This window comes from Sander vitreus, chromosome 18 (genome assembly GCF_031162955.1).
Source record: "Sander vitreus isolate 19-12246 chromosome 18, sanVit1, whole genome shotgun sequence".
Lineage (NCBI taxonomy): Eukaryota > Metazoa > Chordata > Actinopteri > Perciformes > Percidae > Sander > Sander vitreus.
In genome coordinates, this window is record NC_135872.1 from 23328906 (window position 1) to 23347891 (window position 18986).

Genomic DNA, 18986 nt, shown 5'->3' on the forward strand with positions numbered 1-18986 from the left:
GCACGCGTCCACACACAACCATCGCCCTCTCATGCGCACACACACACACACACACACACACACACACACACACACACACACACACAGGATCAACCTGCCGAGGCATATGGTCCGCGCAGGAGCTGAGGACGAGGTGAGCAGCGCCGTAATGAAGACGTGTTTGAGCACAGAGCGGCTGGAGGTGGACTTTGACGCATCCAGCGACGTGTCGAGCGAGCTGAGCTTCGGCTACGAGTTTGCTCAGGCCGAAGTCATGATGAAAGGCATGGGCAACAACGGTGAGTCAGACTGAAAATGTCAAACAATGACATACTGTAGGTGTGCTTCCGTAAGAGAGATACAGTAACGGATACAGATAGCTTTATTCGTCCCCGAAGGGCAATTCAGTTTCAGCCGAAACATATATACACATTCATACTGCCAGTCATCATGGACAGAGGGAGCATAATAAAAAGAAATATGCAAAGTGCGAGATGCAAAAGTATAGCCTACACCAAGAAGAAATATTTGAAATAGCTGAATAAAGACGATAAAGTACGATAAAGAGAGACAAAATCAAATTGATTAAGTGCCTAGTGTATTGCACATAACAAATTACAATCCACCAGTTGAATGAACGATGAAGATGAACGACTGTTTATTTATTATGGCACAGTAAATTAGATGCGGATGTGTTTCAGAAAAGGACCTTCCTTTGAGCATGTTTTCAGGCTGACAGTTGTGGTAAATAAAGTGACTCAACGTGACTAAACGTTTTTACACAGTTAACTCCTCATTGTGTCATAACACTGAAATCAGATCTAAGAATTTTGAAAGAAGAGCTGCGCCTCGCCCGTAGAGTGGACTGCGGCGGCAGTAGGGGGGGGCGGTGACAAAAAGCCGCGGTCAAGTCGGTCATTTCACAGCCGTTTCCAGCTGCCTTCAGGCCGAACAGGAAGTCACACAAACGCTCACGTCCTGTTAGGTCCGATTTCATAAACTGTTATCATATATCAGCTTGTACACAGTCTCCAGTCGTTTTTATTATGACAGAGTGGCTGTCAAAATGCTCTACATGTGATCTGTTGCTGATCTTAATAAACAACAGACTGTAGATGATCTGTAGTCTGAACTGATTTAGGGCCCTTTTTTAACAAATCTAATCGCACGGCGTGAAGCGCCTGGCGCAGGTGCGTTTAGGTCGTGTCCAAATCCACCTTTGCTAGTTTGACGGCGGGAAAAAAAGGGTCTGTGCGCCGGGCGCATGGTTCAAAAGGGTTGTACTTAGTGTCTTCATTAATTCATAGGTGTGTTTTGGGCGTAACATGCAATAAACCAATCAGTGTCACCTCCCATTCCCTTTAAAAGCCAGGCGCGTTTGGACCTTGGTGCATTGCTGTTATGATGGCGGATTTGCACCGTTACATCTTTATTTGTAATGTTTGTGTGCTGCTGCGCTTCCCTGTGTGTGTAACAAGCATAGTGTGCGCGCGCTGTGCACGAGCCTAGGCACATTTTACTAATGCGCTGTTAAAATAACAATGAAATGCTGCGCTATTGACTTCAGACCAGGTTTTTGTTGGTCAGTGGCGCGATCACTTCCCGCTGTTGTGATTGGTCAACCAAATTCAACCAAGTGACATCTCTGGGCAGGCTGTGCTTGCTCAGGCAGTACCAGTGGGCAGCAAAAAAAAAACAACTGGGCTGGCGTTCTCAAGCAATGACATCACTAATTGAGGAATTTCAAACAGGAATGTGGGCGAGCCGTTTCAGGCAGTTGAGAAAAAGTGCAGTCGGTGGGAGAGAAAGCTTCATTTGGAGTGAAATGTGTTTTTTTTTTACTTATATACATCTATTACATACGCACAAAAATCCCCAAAAACATATTAGGGGCTCGTTAAAGGTGCTCTAAGTGATGTCACGTGTTTTTTAGGCTACAACATTTTTTGTCACGTACAGCAAACATCTCCTCACTCTCCGCTAGCTGCCTGTCCCCTGAACACACTGTGAAAAAACGCGGTCTCTGTAGGGCTGTCTACAGGGGACGGGATGAGGAGGAGGGACGGGCGAGCTAGCCTCCGTTTTGTCTGACAATACTTGGAACTTCAAAAAGAAGTGACGTCACCCAACATCGCTTAGAGCACCTGTATACTTGTTCTTTGTACCATTTTAAACTCCTGTGCTATACTCTTTGTGTCCGTATGCGGAAGTACGACCTGTAGTTCTGGCCTGTGAGTAGGGAAATCTGGGCATCTGGTAAGATGAAGGGAAGTTCATCACAGTTAATTTACACATACTGCCACATTTTTTGTTTTTAAGTTGGTTGAATATCGGCGAAGTATCCCTTTTATCGTTCTTACCGATTGATGAAGTTGGTAGTAATCACGCTGGTGATGAGGATAGGAGCGTCCGCTGGTCCGGGGCGACGAGACTACCGGCGAACACACCGTTGCCTCCCTGGAGGGCGAGCAATCCACAACTCTGACCGATGAGATCACAGGGATACAAGCGAGGAACTCCGAGTAACAGTATATAACTAGGCCTGTGACAATTATGAAATAATTGTCTAGTGGCAATTTTTTTTATGTAATTTCCGTTTCTTTGTTCAACCGCAAATAATTGCTAACATTAGCTACGGTCCTAAGGGGTTTGATTTGGTTTAGATGTGCCAAACTGATTATCGGTGCTTTGTTTTATTGATGAGGACAAATGTTCTACTTTCAATTTATTTGGCATTTTTAGGCCTTTATTGTTTATAGGACAGCTTAGACTTGAAAGAGTAGAGAGAAGGGGGACGACTTGGTCGGAACCGAACCCGCGGCCGCTGCGGCAAGGACTGAGCCTCTGCGTATGGGCGTGTGTTCTACCAGGTGAGCTACCCAGGCGCCCAATTTTATGTTAATTTAAGAAAACATACGTTTGACATAATATTAAAATGATATAATAATATAATAAAGAGGCATAGGCTGTGTACCTGTGTTATTACGTTATCTTGGTCACATGACAGTGACATAACCAAAATATATATCCTGGGATTCATTCAAAACGTTTAAGTTGTTTGAACAAGTCATACACAAATAACTACTTTTAAATTTGACTGAAAAAGACAATTATATTGTTAATCGCAATTGTTTCGGAGACAATTCATTTTAACGGTAAAAATTTGGAATGGCTACAGCTCTATTGATAATTTAGCTGAAGCTAATGCTACCACAGTAGTTGGTTAACCGGCGTGAGCGAGGAGATGTTATACCTGAACTGGAGTCGTCCCCAAGGTCACACGTGATTTTGTCGATATAAATATTCAACCTGCGCGAGACAGAAGACATTCGTTAGCACTGGCGGCCAAGGATGAAATAAAAATGTTAAAATGGGTCACAAAAGATTTTTTAACAAGACTAAGACTCTACAGCCATGGCTCATTGGTGGGCCTTTAATAGTTTTTGGACAACAATGGAGCTCAATGGCACAGAGGAATATACGAAATATTAGGCTTTGAATACTTGTTAACAGGATTGCCTTGTTTGTTTTGGTCATTTTCTTTCAAGAATAAGAGAGAATAGCTTACTGTTTAAGTTAACCAGTCCCGTTTTTAAAGCTTTATCAAAAGCACAGGATGTCCACCCAGTTACTCCAAACTGCTTGAGTGCAGTGTAATCCAAATATTTAGACCTCAAATGATTCCACTGAGGTTCCAAAAAGTTCAATATTTACCCCTTTAATCTACATTTTCCACAATGTTCTGATTGTGTAAAGCCTGCAGTGCTCCGAAAGAAAACTCTGCTTGCCAAAATAGAGATAATGAGATAAATATTGGATTTTGGACAAACAATGAGTGCAGTCCTGTGAGGCAGTGCCAGCTTATTTGGGGTTGACTAAACAATGACAGAATTTTCAACTTAAGGATGGACATGTCAAACTAAACTTCACTAAGGGCCACACTGGAAAATGAGAATCACATCCAGGGCCAGACATGTAGAGTTTATTGACATGCTTTTATTTTGAAAAAGTCAAATATCTTTGACTTTTTTTCATTGTATGTCTCATATCGCTTTCTCAACTTTTCACAACCTGAAATCGAAAACTCGGTTACACTTTACTTGAAGGTATCTACATAAGAGTGACATGACACTGTCATGAACGTGTCATAAACATTATAAACAAGTCATAAACGTTTATGACATAACGCTTCTTTTAGTAAGTGTCATTCGGTTTTTGTCATGACAAGTTAGGGTGAGGGTTAGGGTTTATGTGTCATGACAGTGTCATGTCACTCTTATGTAGATACCTTCAAGTAAAGTGTCACCGAAAACTCTCCGGTTCTTTAGACATCTGTTGTCTCAAAGTCGGCAAATCTGCCAAATTCTGCTTTGAGTAATTGCAGTTTGAAAACCGTTTCCTGTCTTTTTGTTTTGGCGCACAACTAGGCTCACCGAAATGTATTGTTAAAATTGATAGGCGGGCCGGATCAACATTTGCAATGGGCCGGGTTCGGCCCACGGGCCTTGAGTTTAACACTGGTGCCCTAGATGTTATATTTAATTTGATAAGACAGAATAGTACCTTTAGAAACTTCTTCACTCTAACTTCTCCTCTCTCTCTCCTTTGAGTTATTATGGATCCCACTGCAGTCCTAGGTAAGTCCCGCCCTACGAAGCAGTCTGATTGGTTGAGGTTAGGCATTGACCCCGCGTGGTTAAGGTTAGGATAGCTGATTGGTCAGGGGATAGGACCTGAACAAATTGGGTTCTGTTACCTTGCGCGAGCATGGACGCCTGGCCAATCGTAGGATGCGAATGCGAAACAGTAAGGGTTGAGAAACGCCGCGTCGGGCAAGTACTGTAAATATAAAACCCACTTGACCGTTTGGGCACTATCGTATCATATATGACGTTATTATTGTTCTGCTCAGATGGACCGATCTGGAATCTTCCCTTTATGACGTCATAAGGGGAGAGGTTATCTCCCCTTTCTCTGCTTTGCCCGCCCAGAGAATTTGGCCCCCATGAGAAAGAGAGAGACATCATGGCTTGCAAACGAGCGAAGCATGGTAGTTGGTCAAGGCCACACCCCCACCCTCCACTTTGCCCCCCCTTCTCTCCTCCTCAATAGCATTTAAAGCTACAGACACAGAAATGGCACGTCCTAAGGAAAGCTCATTGTGGGACTGGCTCTAGTGGCTGTAATTCTGCACCAAGGCTGAATTTCGGGAAAGAGACTTCAGATACAGTATTAGGGGACCACTAAGGCCTATATAAAAGATACTTCAGATACAGTATTAGGGGACCACTAAGGCCTATATAAAAGAGACTTCAGATACAGTATTAGGGGACCACTAAGGTCTATATAAAAGAGACTTCAGATACAGTATTATGGGACCACTAAGGTCTATATAAAAGAGACTTCAGATACAGTATTAGGGGACCACTAAGGTCTATATAAAAGAGACTTCAGATACAGTATTATGGGAACACTAAGGCCTATATAAAAGAGACTTCAGATACAGTATTAGGGGGACCACTAAGGTCTATATAAAAGAGACTTCAGATACAGTATTAGGGGACCACTAAGGTCTATATAAAAGAGACTTCAGATACAGTATTAGGGGACCACTAAGGTCTATATAAAAGTATCCAAAAAGCAGCATGTCATAGGACCTTTAAACCCTGGCTACCGAAGGGCGGTTCTTGCCTAGATCTGCAGTGGGTTCCATAATAACCCCTCTTCCTCCTCTCTCCATTCTCTGGCTCCTCCTCCTCCTCAGACCCTTTGCAGGCGGTGTTACAGACCCTGGAGAGGCAGCACGAGGAGGAGAAGCGCTGTGCCCTGGAGCGCCAGAGGCAGATGTACGAACAGGAGCTGCGGCAGCTCCGCCAGAGGCTTACTCCTGAGAAACCCTCACGCGGCCTGGACTCAGCAGGCACTGCTGCTGCTGCTGTGACATCACCCAGCTCCAACAAGCGCATGCGCCACTGGAGCGAGGACAGGTGAGATGCAACGGGGAGGATGTGAAACCTTTACTGACCCCTGTTGGCAGTTAAGGGCGTTTTCACATACAGTCCTCTTTGAACGAACCAAACTCAGTGCTGACTAATAGGTTTGAGTTCTTTTGGAGGGCTAAAACAGACCAAGTGTAAAAAACGCCCTAAGTCAGATTTCATAGCTGCTTTGTAAAACGTTTTGTGTTCTCACACATTATTTATTGATTTGTTTATTTACATTATTTATTTTCTATGGGTTTTTGTGGTGTGTGCGTACATACATACAGTACGTAGCAAATTGTAAAGAATGTGTTAAAGATAGGATATGATAGAAATATTAATGAAGTATTATATAGTACTGGTATAGTTAAGTTAATATTGTGTTTTGCTTCTTTTTAGTATTTTTTTTAAAGATTATTTTTTGGGCTTTTCCGCCTTTATTTTGACAAGACAGCTAGGTGAGAAAGGGAGGGGGAAGACATGCAGGAAATTGTCACAGGTCGGATTCGATCCCCGGACCTCTGCGTCGAGGCATAAGCCTCTCAGTATATGTGCGCCTGCTCTACCCACTGATCCAACCCGGCCACATTCTTTTAGTTTTTATTGTATCTTTTTATTTGTTTTATTTTTTACACGTTCAAAATAAAGCATTCATTCATTCAACTTTGTGTTTGTGGTTCAGAGAAGCGATGATGACTCGCAGCCTGCGGCGCCTGAGGGAGCAGATAGTTCGAGCCAACCTGCTGGCGCAGGAGGCCAGCTTCATCGCCGAGGAGCTCAGCAAGAGGACGGAGTACCTGGTCACTCTGCAGATACCTGCTGCCAACCTGGATGCCAACAGGAAGGTAGTGTGGGTGTTACAGAATCCTAAACGTAATCAACACAACGGCCAAGGAAGAAAAGATGTAAAAGTACCAAACACTCACTTTGGTTGACTTACTACTTCAGGCAGAGATGGGGACTTGAGTTTGAGACTTTGACTGGAGTCGCAAACACAGTGACCTCAGACTCGACTCGGACTCTAGATGCGAGACTAAACGAGTAAAAAAGACGTTTTTAGAAAACGTCTGTGCTGAATGTTATTCCCCTCCCTACGTAATACATAACGTATCTGCTGTGTGCGGCCACACATGGGAGATGATGGCATACTGTGCCATTCATTACAAGCTTTGGCTTTTAAAACTTCATATCACAAGGCCCAAACAAAAGAAGCACTATTGCGGAAAAATATGTGGAGACTTGTGGGCATCTCTGACTTCAGGTACTTTTACTTTTAAGTTTAAAATATCATGTTGTTTTTTCATACTGTGGTGCAGGAGTTTTCAAAGTCTAAGAGTAAATTGAAACAACTTCAACTCCCATTTTGGCAGAATAGCACCATTAAAAAATATGCTCTGGAAGTAGAGACATTCATTATTGGATTACTTTGACACTGAAAAAATCTTAAAAACATGATGATTCTCAAGCAAGTCCCGGCAAGTCATGAAGAACGTATTTTATCTATCATTTGATTATGATTACTTGTGATGGACATCGGAGATAATGATATCCTCACATGGTGAGGATAGGAAGGAAAACCATACTGTATCTAAAATAAATGTATCACGTCTGCGTGGTCAGATTTGAGTTTTGACTTCGAGGAGTACGAATTGTGCAATCAGGCACTAAGGATTTTACTGTACCTTGATTGACTGTGTTGGTAAGCGGGCCAAATCAGTGGCCAAACTACAATAACAAACTCTGGTGTGCTCCCAGTGTATGGTTTGGAAAATGGTTGGCTGCAATACAAGTGGTATAATATGCATGATATGCTGTTCCTCTGCTTGGATTTTCAGGACAACATGAATGAAAAGCCGTTTTCTCTCTCCCCCATTTCTATAGCGTGATGTAGTATTGAGTGAGCCGGCCATCCAGGTTCGCCGTAAAAGTAAAGGGAAGCAGATCTGGGCTCTGGAAAAGCTGGAGAACAGGCTGGTGGACATGAGGGAACTCTACCAGGAGTGGAAGGACTTTGATGAAGACAACTCTGTGAGTGAATAGCGATAAGAGACCCACAGACTCGGATACATTAATTACATTATAATATGTAGAACATTTAGTGTTTGCACAATGTCTGTGGAGTTCAGGAAGACCCTGAAGTCCAACAAGTGATTTATTCATCGTTCTCCCGATGCAGGTGATGCGCTCCTATTTCAAACGTGCCGACCCGTTCTTCGATGAACAGGAGAACCACAGTCTGATCGGTGTGGCCAACGTTTTCCTGGCCTGTCTGTTCCACGACGTCAAGCTGCAATACGCAGTGCCCATCATCAACCAGAATGGAGAGGTAGGAGCTCACTGGGAGCAGTGAATGAGTTTGTTCTTAGGGCGCTTTCACACCTGCCTCATTTAGTCCAGTTGAATGGCGCTAGAGTTGGTTTTCCCCCCTTGGTGCGGTTCGTTTGGACAGGCGGGAACACACCAATCGCAGGTGGCCAGGAACACGTTCCAAATGAATGTGAATGTTCAGTATGTGCTGGGTGTGTTAATAAGCTTGCTAACAAGTTCACCATATCTACTAGCCTGGCATAGCCAGACTAATTCGCAAACGTGTATTATTCTGGAACCTCTCCTTTCATTTTCGATTTCTGAGGGGAAAGACCAAAGCACTGACCAAAACGCCTCTGTATGCTATGAGATTGAATTAGATCATTTAATGCAGGTTTGATTGCAGAACTTTGAAGACCAATACAGAGCTAGAAGTGACCCAAACCTCTGTTAATGCAGGTTTAAAAGTAATGACAAATGGCGCAAAGAGCCCCAAGTGATGTTTAAAAGTTACTTATATAAGGGTAGAAAAGCAAGCAAATATTTGCACTTTGTTAAGCTGTAACCAGTAAATGCTTAGTAGATTTTTTTTTTTGTTTACTTGATATGTCTAAAAAGGTTATTAGATTTTCAAAGTTGTTCCTGTCGAATCAAATTAAAGGTGCCGTAGGTAGGATTGTGAAGATCCAGGACTTAGCCAAAAATGTTTAACATCGACAACTTCTCAGTCCCTCCCCCCCCCTTTCTGCTAAAGCCCATAACGGTCTCCTAAGCCCCTCCCCCCACAAGGGAGAATGAATGTGTGTGCATGAGCAGTGACTGACACGCAGTTAGACACCTAGTTACCTTTACCTAGTTGGTTATTATATCCACATTACTGGTGATTATTTATCTAAAATCTCATTGTGGGTATATTTTGTGAAAGCACCAATTGGCAACCCTACAATATCGCCGCAATATCGCTATCGAGGTATTTGGTCCAAAATATCGTGATATTTGATTTTCTCTATATCGCCTAGCTCTAGCTCCCTGCCAAACTGACAAATAGCATTGTGTGTGTGTGTGTGTGTGTGTGTGTGTGTGTGTGTGTGTGTGTGTGTGTGTGTGTGTGTGTGTGTGTGTGTGTGTGTGTGTCAGGTGGCCGGTCGGCTGCACGTGGAGGTGTGGCGGGGTACAGAGGGCTCTGAGGAGGAAGGCCCTGTACAGTCTATACTTCAGCACAGCAACACAGACGGAGATCCACTGGAGCGCAAACTGGACTGTGTGGTGAGAACATGCAAATGTAGTCTCATTAACAGGCCTGTTTATCATTTGATTTAGTTATAACTGAGCCCAATCCAGGAAGACATTCATGAAAACCCCATGATAATCTGGATCATATGCCTCCTCTCGCTGACATACTGGTCTGGATCCTCTATGCCAGTCTTTCTCAAATGGGGGTACGTGTACCCCTGGGGGTACTTTGGAGTATTGCATCATAACCAATAATGTTTTGCGCTGGACAGGGGTTACCTAGCTTAACAAAAACCAATTCAAAGGGGGTACAATATTAAAAAAAAAAAAAAAAGTTTGAGAACCACTGCTCTATGCTGTAGCTGTTCAGTGTAAGTGAGTGTTGACAGTGCTGCCAATGGGAAAATAGTTCCAGATTAATAATGGATCTGGCAGGCAGTCAAATAGTTGTGTCTTCTGTCTGTTGTGAGTTTCTCCAGCTCACTGTACTGTAAAAATGTGACAAGTGTAATTAACTCTGGGTCGGCGTTATATCCTGTTTGTCTGGTGATTCTGTTTTTCTTATGATGAAATGAAATAGAAGACCGGAGCTCTTTGCTACGAAATCTTACATATTGATCTAAGTCATTTTCCCCTGTGTGTAAAAAAAATATTAGTAGAGAGCCAAACTAAAATTGAACAGACCAACACGTTTCTAAAGCAACCTTGTTTTCTGTTTGTCTGGTCTGCAACTCTCTCTTGAACCCTGAGATTCAAACTGACAGAAACCAACAAATGACTGAGTGTTTGTTTGTTAGAGCTGTAACAATTACAAATGTTCCTGTACAATTAATTGTCTCAGAAATAATTGCAAAAAACAATATAATTGTCTCTTTCAGTCAAATTTTAAAATGACTTTTTCAAACGCACTAAAGTTTTGAGGAATCCCAGGATAGATCTTTTTCCCCAACAATGTTTTTATTCATTTTCATTCAAACACAATTTTCATAATTATTTTATATTCTTGGGGTTTCAGATTCCGATTTGTTCAGGATACGTCTTTTGGTTACGTCACCGTTATGTGACCCATATGATGTAACGTTTTGCACAACGAGGCGTCTTTAAAGCTGCAAAAAATAGTCATCACTATTGGCAACTATGTGGCAAAATAGTCATCACTGCTTCTTTACTTAGGTTTTTCTGCTGATTTATTTAATCAGCGTGTTTGTCTTGAGCTCAACGGCCTGACAAATAATCCCGTATATAATTACAATTTAGCATATCTAAAGAAAATCAACAATTACCATTAACAGCCATACCCCTTAGGACCTTAACTAATGTTAGCAATGAATGGCGGTTGAAACAAAGAAACCACCGTTAACGTTAGACAATTATGTAATACTTGTTACAGGCCCAGCGTTTGCTTATCATTACCTGTGTAGGTGAGTGCATTTCCTCGTCTCTGCTCTCTCAGGTGAACATCCTCCAGGCCAACGGTCTGCCTCGCCACCTGTCCAACTTTGTCTTCTGTCAGTACCACTTCTGGGGGCAGGACGAGTCGGTGTTCATCGCTCCAGAGATGGAGCCATCCAGCTCGTACTCCACCTCCAGAGACCCTCAGTGCACTGTGGTCTTCGACAGCGCCAAGGTAACATTTTCAATGAAAGTTTTCATATCTCACTGACACACACACACACACACACACACACACACACACATTATCTCAAACACTTATTCACACTCTTCAACACCATTATAAGAAATAAACAAGACAATAAATTCAAAGGGTAATTTCAGGTTATTTTCAACCTGAAATTACCTTCAACCTTCAACCTTTTCCTATGTTTTTGTGTGTAAGATGACGGCAGCAACAATCTTTGAAATTTGTCCAGTATTAAGCAAGAATGCTGTAACCAGCAGCCACAGACCGGGCTGCAATGTAACCGTATGGGGCAAATGTGCATCGTCAATTTTGGTCCACTAAAAGGGCTGTTTTTGCCACTGACAGGCTCAGATTAATATTCTAAGTGTCTGATAACATTATGGAAAGCATCCCTACAGAGATAGACCTTTAAAACATATTTAATAAACTTTCTGTTTAACCAGAAACAGCTCTGAAGTCACTAGCGCTAAACCCAGCAGACTCATTTAAAAAACAATACTTTTAGCGTGTATAGAGCCAACATATTTTCACATGTAAATCGGTAAACTATGTGTTTATTTCAACCAAAACTAGAGTTGTGATTGTTGGTAGAGTGGAAGAACAACCCAAAACACCTTTTCATAGTTATATTGACTTTGAATGAAGTGTGTTTTATACACAATTGCCCAATAACTTACATTGTAGCTTGTTTCACTGACTGCCGACAGCAGCGGTCTTGCCTAATACTGGACCAATGTCAAGGATTGTTGTTCCCATCAGTCACTTAGACACAAAAACATAGGAAAATAGGGTCCAGGTTGAAAACACGAAGTTACCCTTTATGTTAATTCACCACCAACACCACAAGTAAACAAAGGAAATGATGAAACGACAATGGCGAGGTGATTGTCAGTTTAAGAAGATGTCAATTTGAACAAAATGTCTTATTCTTCTAACTTTTTAAGGAGTTCTCTGTGCCGGTGTCGGAGGACTTTGTGGATTATTTGGCAGAGGGAGCGGTGGCCATTGAAGTGTACGGCCACAAGCAGGCCAACCATCGGAGGAACCTGGCACTGTGGGACCTAGGAGTGATTCAAGCCAAGACCCGAACCCTCAGGGAAAGGTGTGTTGACACAAATGCACACAACCAAGTCCACTCCACTCTCATAGGGTCATTTTGGTTGTTTTTTCAACCTTGTTTTTAATGTGGCTGTTGCCACAGCCAGAAGACACATTTTGTCTCCGCTGGCTAAACTATTTAAAAATGGCGGTTTTGTTCAGGACGCCCCCGTCTGTCGCTAGCAATGATGATGCAGTGATTAGTGACGATTCTCTCGGACCAATCAGTAGTCTGCAGGTTTTCACGTCACCTTTTGGTATCGCCTCAGCTCGCTTGGAAACTCGACGGAGGTGATACTAAAAAAAGTACCTGTTTGCTAGCACCAGGGACTTTTACTTTTATAATGGAAAACCAAAAAAGACGAGTAGAGGCGAGTCGAGCCGAGCAGGTACCATGTAATGGAAAAACGCCATTAAAGTTCTGTTTTTGCCACTGACGTGCTCAGATTATTATTCTAAGTGTCTGAGAACATTATGGAAAGGATCCCTAAAGAGAGAGACCTTTTTGTTAAAGTGAAAGATCTTTTTTGTTTAACCAGAAACATCCCCGAAATTGCTATCGCCAAACTCACCAGACTCCATTTAAATAAACAATACTTTTAGCGTGTATAAAGCCAGCATATTTCCACATGTAAATGGGCGAGTTAAGGGTTTATTTCAACCAAACCAGATTGTTGTTGATTGCTGGAACAGAAGAAAAACAAACCAATATTTGAATAGTTTTATTTTGTTTCTGTCAACTTTGAATAAAGCGTATTTTACGATGATAAGATTACTGTTGGGGATTTGGCAATAGCGATTTCGGGTTGTTTCATGTTAAACAAAAGGATTTCTCTATAACGTTGTCAGACACTAATAATCTGAGCCTGTCAGTGGCTAAACAACTTTTTTGGACGTAAATTGAAGGTGCGCAATTGCCCAATAACTTACTTTGTAGCTTGTTTCGCGGTCTCGCTTAATACTGGGCCAATTTTAAAGATTGTTGTTCCCATCAGTCACTTAGACACAAAAACATAGGAAAACAGGGTCCAGGTTGCATTTTCTGAAAAGTAAGACAGAAAGGTTAGGCGTCTTACTTTAGATAATTCTAGTCTCATATTATCTCTTAACACAGTGATGCTAAAATATGAATGCTATTTTAGTGTCTATTTCACCCTCTAATGGTAAAATAGGTCAACAGGGCCTATCCACGAAAACCTCAATATCTACAAAGGTTGTCATAACCTTTAAAGGTATGTTTTAATAAAATGCTAGGCCCTGAACTGATGTGTGTCCGTGCTGTACCTGCAGGTGGAGCGAGGTGACCCGCAGCCTGGAGTTGTGGGTGCAGCTGAGTGAGCTGAACGAGGCGGGAGAGTTCTGCGCTGTAGAGGTTCTCCCCGCCAAAGACGTGCGCACAGGAGGAGTCTTCCAGCTCCGACAGGTATCCTGGATCTTTGTTTGTTTGTAGATCGGAAGATCATTTGTATTTGTGGTGTATTCATTTGAACCAGGGACACTGCTTGAATGTTATTGTCTACTATTATACTGATGATGTGAACCGATGAGTTTTCAATTTTCTGTAGGTGAAGTTGATTTATACAGCACACGACACAAAGTGCTTCACAGGCAAAATGAATACATGCATTAAAACAAATCAAAAATAATAAAAAAGCACAATAAATCCTAGTAAAACACAAAAGCATAAATACAAAGTAGTACAGTCAACGATGTGGCTAAATGAACGCCTGATTAAAAAGACTTTAGCTGCCTTTAAAGATTTTAACAGATGCAGGCACTCTTAAAACATGTGGCAAAGCGTTCCACGGTGTAGGAGCGATTGTTTCAAAAGCTCCATCACCTTGTTTTCAGCCTAGTACGGGGAATAGCCAGTAAGCCCTGATCTGAGGACCTCAAAGATCTGCTGACAACATACGGGTGCAGCAGATCACTTATGTAAGCCGGTGCCTGACCATTGGTGGCTCTGTAGGTAATGACAAGAATCTTGAACTGGGTCCTGAATTTAACAGGCAGCCAGTGCAATGAGGCCAGGATTGGGGTTTGTCTGCATTGTAAAGGGTAACTACTGTTTTTTTTCAACCTGGACCCTATTTTCCTATGTTTTTGTGTCTAAGTGACTGTTGGGGACAACAATCTTTGACATTGGTCCAGTATTAAGCGAGATCGCTGCAGTCGGCAGCAGCGAAACAAGCTACAATGTAAGTTAATAGGACAATTGTCCAGCTTGTATTTACCTTCATAAAAGTGCTCGTTTTGCCACTGACAGGCTCAGATTAATATTCTAAGAGTCTGACAACATTATGGAAAGGATTTCTAAGGAGGTCAATCTTTCTGTTAAAGAGTAAGATCCTTTTTTTAAACATAAAAAAGAGGCAAAATGTTGTTCGCTAAACCCACCAGACTCCATGTAAATAAACAGTAATTTTAGCATCGTAAAATACACTTGATTCAAAGTCGACAGAAACAAAATAAAACTATGAAAAGCCATTTTGGGTCGTCGTTCCACTTTTCCAACCATTACAACTCTAGTTTTGGTGGAAATATACACACAGTTTACAGATTTACATGTGAAAATATGTTGGCTGTATACACGCTAAAAGTATTGTTTTTTAAATGGAGTCTGGTGGGTTTAGCGCTAGCGACTTCAGAGCTGTTTCTGGTTCAACAGAAAGGTCTCAAAGAGCTTTTAAAGGTCTATCTCTGAAGGGATCCTTTCCATAATGTTGTCAGACACTTAGAATATTAATCTGAGCCTGTCAGTGGCAAAACGAGCACTTTTATGAAGGTAAATACAAGCTGGACAATTGCCCTGTTAACTTACATCGTAGCTTGTTTCTGCCGACTGCAGCAATCTTGCTTAATGCATCCATTACTGGACCAATGTCAAAAATTGTTGTTTCCATCAGTCACTTAGACACAGAAACATAGGTAGAAAAAAACGGTAGTTACCCTTTAAGAAGGTGCCAGTCAATATTAACTTTGAAAAATTGACAAACCTACTTGCTTCTAAGTAGATGCCATTGTCCTATCAAACTAGTAGATACAATTAAAGGAAGTAAATATTACTTACCTCTCATGTAAATCTGTACCTGCAGGGTCAGTCCCGTCGGGTCCAGGTGAAGGTGCGTTCAGTACCAGACTCGGGCACAATGCCCCTCATCGCCACCTCTATTCTCTCTGTATCCATTGGAGACGTCAAGATCCGACAGGCGCATCTCTCCAAAGGCAGTGAATCACAATGGGTGAGGAGGGAATATCATCACTTGTTGGTATTAGTTTGGACGGAAGGGATTTTATGGAAATTGAATAACCCTGATCTTTGGTTTCCATGCTTAATTTGTGTGTGAGAATGAGGAATTTTAAAGTCATCAGACTGCCGGACTTAAATAGCACCTTTTGTATAACTCTTTAACTGTTTCTCTCTCAATTTCAATTGCAGGGTGGGGATGAAGAAATGGACAGCTACCAAGTAAGTGGATTAGCATGCATCCTCACACACTGCGAAGCAAAAAAAAAAAAGAATCCTCTTTTGGAGAAACGCAACTCAACGTGACGCTGCACTGGCCAATTACGTAACAGACGATCAGACTTGTCAGTCTGTTTTGAGGCGCTGTGAGAGTCCCGTACAGTAAACGGGAAACTGAAACTGTGGCAACTCTATCGCTGCCACAAGAAAGTTTACTACACTAACACTGTGGGGGTAAAAACACCAAACACAAGCACCGAACTGCCCAGGAGTTTGTGTAACAGCTGACTGTTTCCAGCAACAACAAAGCACAGTCCCTCTGTCTCTTTTCTTTCTTTTTTTTCTCCGTAAAATGAAGCTGCCTTTAAGTGCAGTTGGAAATGTTGAGATCCGTAAACGATCTGACTGATTGTGAAATATAAAGTCTACTCTGTGTGTGTGTGTGTGTGTGTGTGTGTGTGCGTGTATAGGAGCTAGACCTGGAGAGGATGAGGGAACAGTGGCTGGCCACGCTCACTCAGAGACAGGAGTATCTGGACCAGCAGCTACAGAAGATAGTTTGCAAACCAGGTACAGCTGTGGAACAAATGCAGCCTAAAAAAAAAAGTCACCCACACAAGTTTGATATGGAAGCAGAAATGATTGATAGCAGCAACATTTGCACTCCTCTATTTCGTTGTCAGTATGCCCTTTTTATGGTAACATGTCATTCCCTCCCACTGCTCAGTGTAAAACAGCTTTAAAAAGATCCACTGGTACTTCATTTCTAAAGTTTAAATGTATTTCCCAGTGTATAATTATACAGCACAATAACTGCTTGTCTTCATCAATTTGTCATAACCAACTGGCTTGTTGATGTACAGTTCAAGTCACCGTTAATAATGAAGCAAATATAGATTATTTCTCAGCACTTCCGACAATACAGATGTGTGAATGAATAGGAAGCATCTGAGTAATTACTGAGGGAATACTGGTTTAGCTGACAGTGATCATATGTCTCGAGCCACTGATGTCTTCAGAGTAAAGCGTGATTCATGGTTGTGCGGAGGCTCCACGCAGAGCTTTCACCGTAGCCTACGTAAGTGGCCTGAAGTTTATACTTGTGCGTTGTGTGTGTGTGTGCAAGAATAGCAGGGCCGGCGTGTGTGTGTGTGTGTGTGTGTGTGCGTGTGGGGAGTGTGTGGTAGGGCAAGTGAGAGAGTGACTGTGATTTGCTGCGGAGCGAGTACCGACTGGCATAGTGGGAGAAAAACTAATCAATAGACGATAATATTTAACTATCATAAAGCCCTACTCTGTAATATTTCATATTCATTGTGGGACTATAAAGGATGTATTAAATTACAGAAACATGTATTACATTTATCACGTGTCACATTGTTTATACATAATCCATACCTGATTGCAATCAATGCAAAAACCTCCCCCTTTTAAGAGCCGAAAAAGGTTGAATTAGTTGTATTTTTGAGGTCTTGACTTCTTTGTGTGTATGTGCATGTAGATAAGTCAGAGGACGATGTGGAAAGGGAATCCCAGCTGCTGGAATGTCGTCTGACGCTCACCGAAGAACGCAACGCCGTTCTGGTGCCGTCGGCCGGCAGTGGCATCCCTGGAGCGCCGGTAGAGAGGTGCGTTTGAAGGAAAATACTTTCATGTATTTATCTTGTTTTATTCTCCAGGAATAGCACTATGCTTCCTATTCACCCATTGGAACTACTCTGTTGTTGGAAATTCAGTAGTGGAGGGAATTAACCAACTACTATTACAGTTACAGAACATTTGAACTACGAAGGTGCTTTATTTTCCTTTTAATGCTACTTCACACTTCTACTTTGTGCCAGGGTTTCCGCGGGGTCTTAAAAAGTCTAAAATTTCAAAATCAAAATTTTGAACTTAAATTCGTTGGAAGTATTGTGTTCTAGGTCTTAAATAATATCCTTACGTCAGTGAAACGCTACCTCTAATGCTCATTGAAATGTTCCCGCAGCGCTTTAGAATTATTAGTATTTTTTTATTCTGTGGTGTTGTAGTTCTTTCACTTTCGCTAGTCCAAATATAATTGGCTGCATTAGGACTACAAATGAGACCAACATGCAACTTATATTGCAGCCAATCTAGAAACCAGTCATATACTGCCAATGAGGAAATCGGGGAATTGTTTCAGACAATGTTTCCGGACTCTGACACCTGACTTTGTTTTTGATGTCGTGATATAGGTCTTAAATTTCATCCATAATGGTCTTAAAAAGTCTTAAATTGGACTTAGTGAAACCTGTAGAAACCCTGTGTACTCCACCAAAGTAAAAAGTGACTGCTATCTGTTACAGATAAAGATTTCCCATGCAAAAAAAATAAGGTAAAATACATGGTTGTTGATTAAAGTGCCAAAAAGGTATATAAAGTAGTTTAAGTTTGCTCCACTACGACCCGCTATAACAATACAATGCAATCACATACTATACATTAAAACATAACACTCTGAAAGGGGCCACTCTGCGTAATCCGTACTTTTACTCTGGATACTTTAAGTACATTTTGCTTTACTTTGTAATATAGCTACTTTGACTATAAATAATATGGGGGAGGGTCTGGCTACTCCACATGGCATTCAGGGATGGGAGGAAAACGTGCTCTGGTTTAATGGCATTTCTTTAAACCAATCACAATCGTCTTGGGGGGTGCTAAGCACCCGAGAAATGCTGCAGAGAAAAGGCAAATATCTTTGACCGTATTATCGGATGTCTCATATAGTCTTCTCACTTACAGTTTGGTCCACATAAAGCCCTAAAGAAGTGAGGAAAAAAAGTTCCTTAGCCATCATTGAAAAAAAAAAAAAAAGCCGAAAAAAGCCCCAAAACGTCGGAAATGCGCCAAAAAAAAAAGGTCAGAAAAAAGCGCCTGCAATAAGTGACAAAACTTAAGAAAAAGCGACAAAAACTAGGTGGGCCAAAATTTATTGGGGAACCTAAATTGATATGCGGGCCTGATCAAAGTCTTCAAGGGGTCCGGATTTGGCCCATGGGCCTTGAGTTTGACACGTGTATTAATGTATGCGCCAACCACCAAGGCAAATTCCTTGTAAGTGTAACTTACTTTGGCAATAAACCTGCTTCTGATTCAGAATAGTTTATTTATCAGTTATGCCGTTTCGAGAGAAGCTCGATTTTCTAACGTTTTATCTCAAGCCACCACTGTTGTTTTGGACTCATCAGATCCTAATAAAGATGAGTGGAGCTAGCTGCCAGCCCCTCTTTATCATGGACTAGGTATTTAGTCAGTG

The 18986-nt window shown here is 41.8% G+C and overlaps 1 protein-coding gene across 3 annotated transcripts in view; it reads left to right on the plus strand.

Moving 5' to 3' along the window:
* The window catches only part of LOC144533360 (kinesin-like protein KIF13B), a 64314-nt gene that overhangs the window by 25774 nt on the left and 19554 nt on the right, over positions 1-18986 (plus strand). For all 3 annotated transcript variants that reach the window (XM_078274667.1, XM_078274665.1, XM_078274668.1), the window contains 13 exons: positions 88-278; positions 5744-5966; positions 6643-6805; positions 7842-7988; positions 8137-8286; positions 9405-9533; positions 10954-11127; positions 12087-12244; positions 13531-13663; positions 15336-15482; positions 15680-15709; positions 16177-16276; positions 17208-17334. In XM_078274667.1, coding sequence (XP_078130793.1) covers positions 88-278; positions 5744-5966; positions 6643-6805; positions 7842-7988; positions 8137-8286; positions 9405-9533; positions 10954-11127; positions 12087-12244; positions 13531-13663; positions 15336-15482; positions 15680-15709; positions 16177-16276; positions 17208-17334 — 1872 coding nt within the window. The remainder of the gene's footprint in view (positions 1-87; positions 279-5743; positions 5967-6642; positions 6806-7841; positions 7989-8136; positions 8287-9404; positions 9534-10953; positions 11128-12086; positions 12245-13530; positions 13664-15335; positions 15483-15679; positions 15710-16176; positions 16277-17207; positions 17335-18986) is intronic.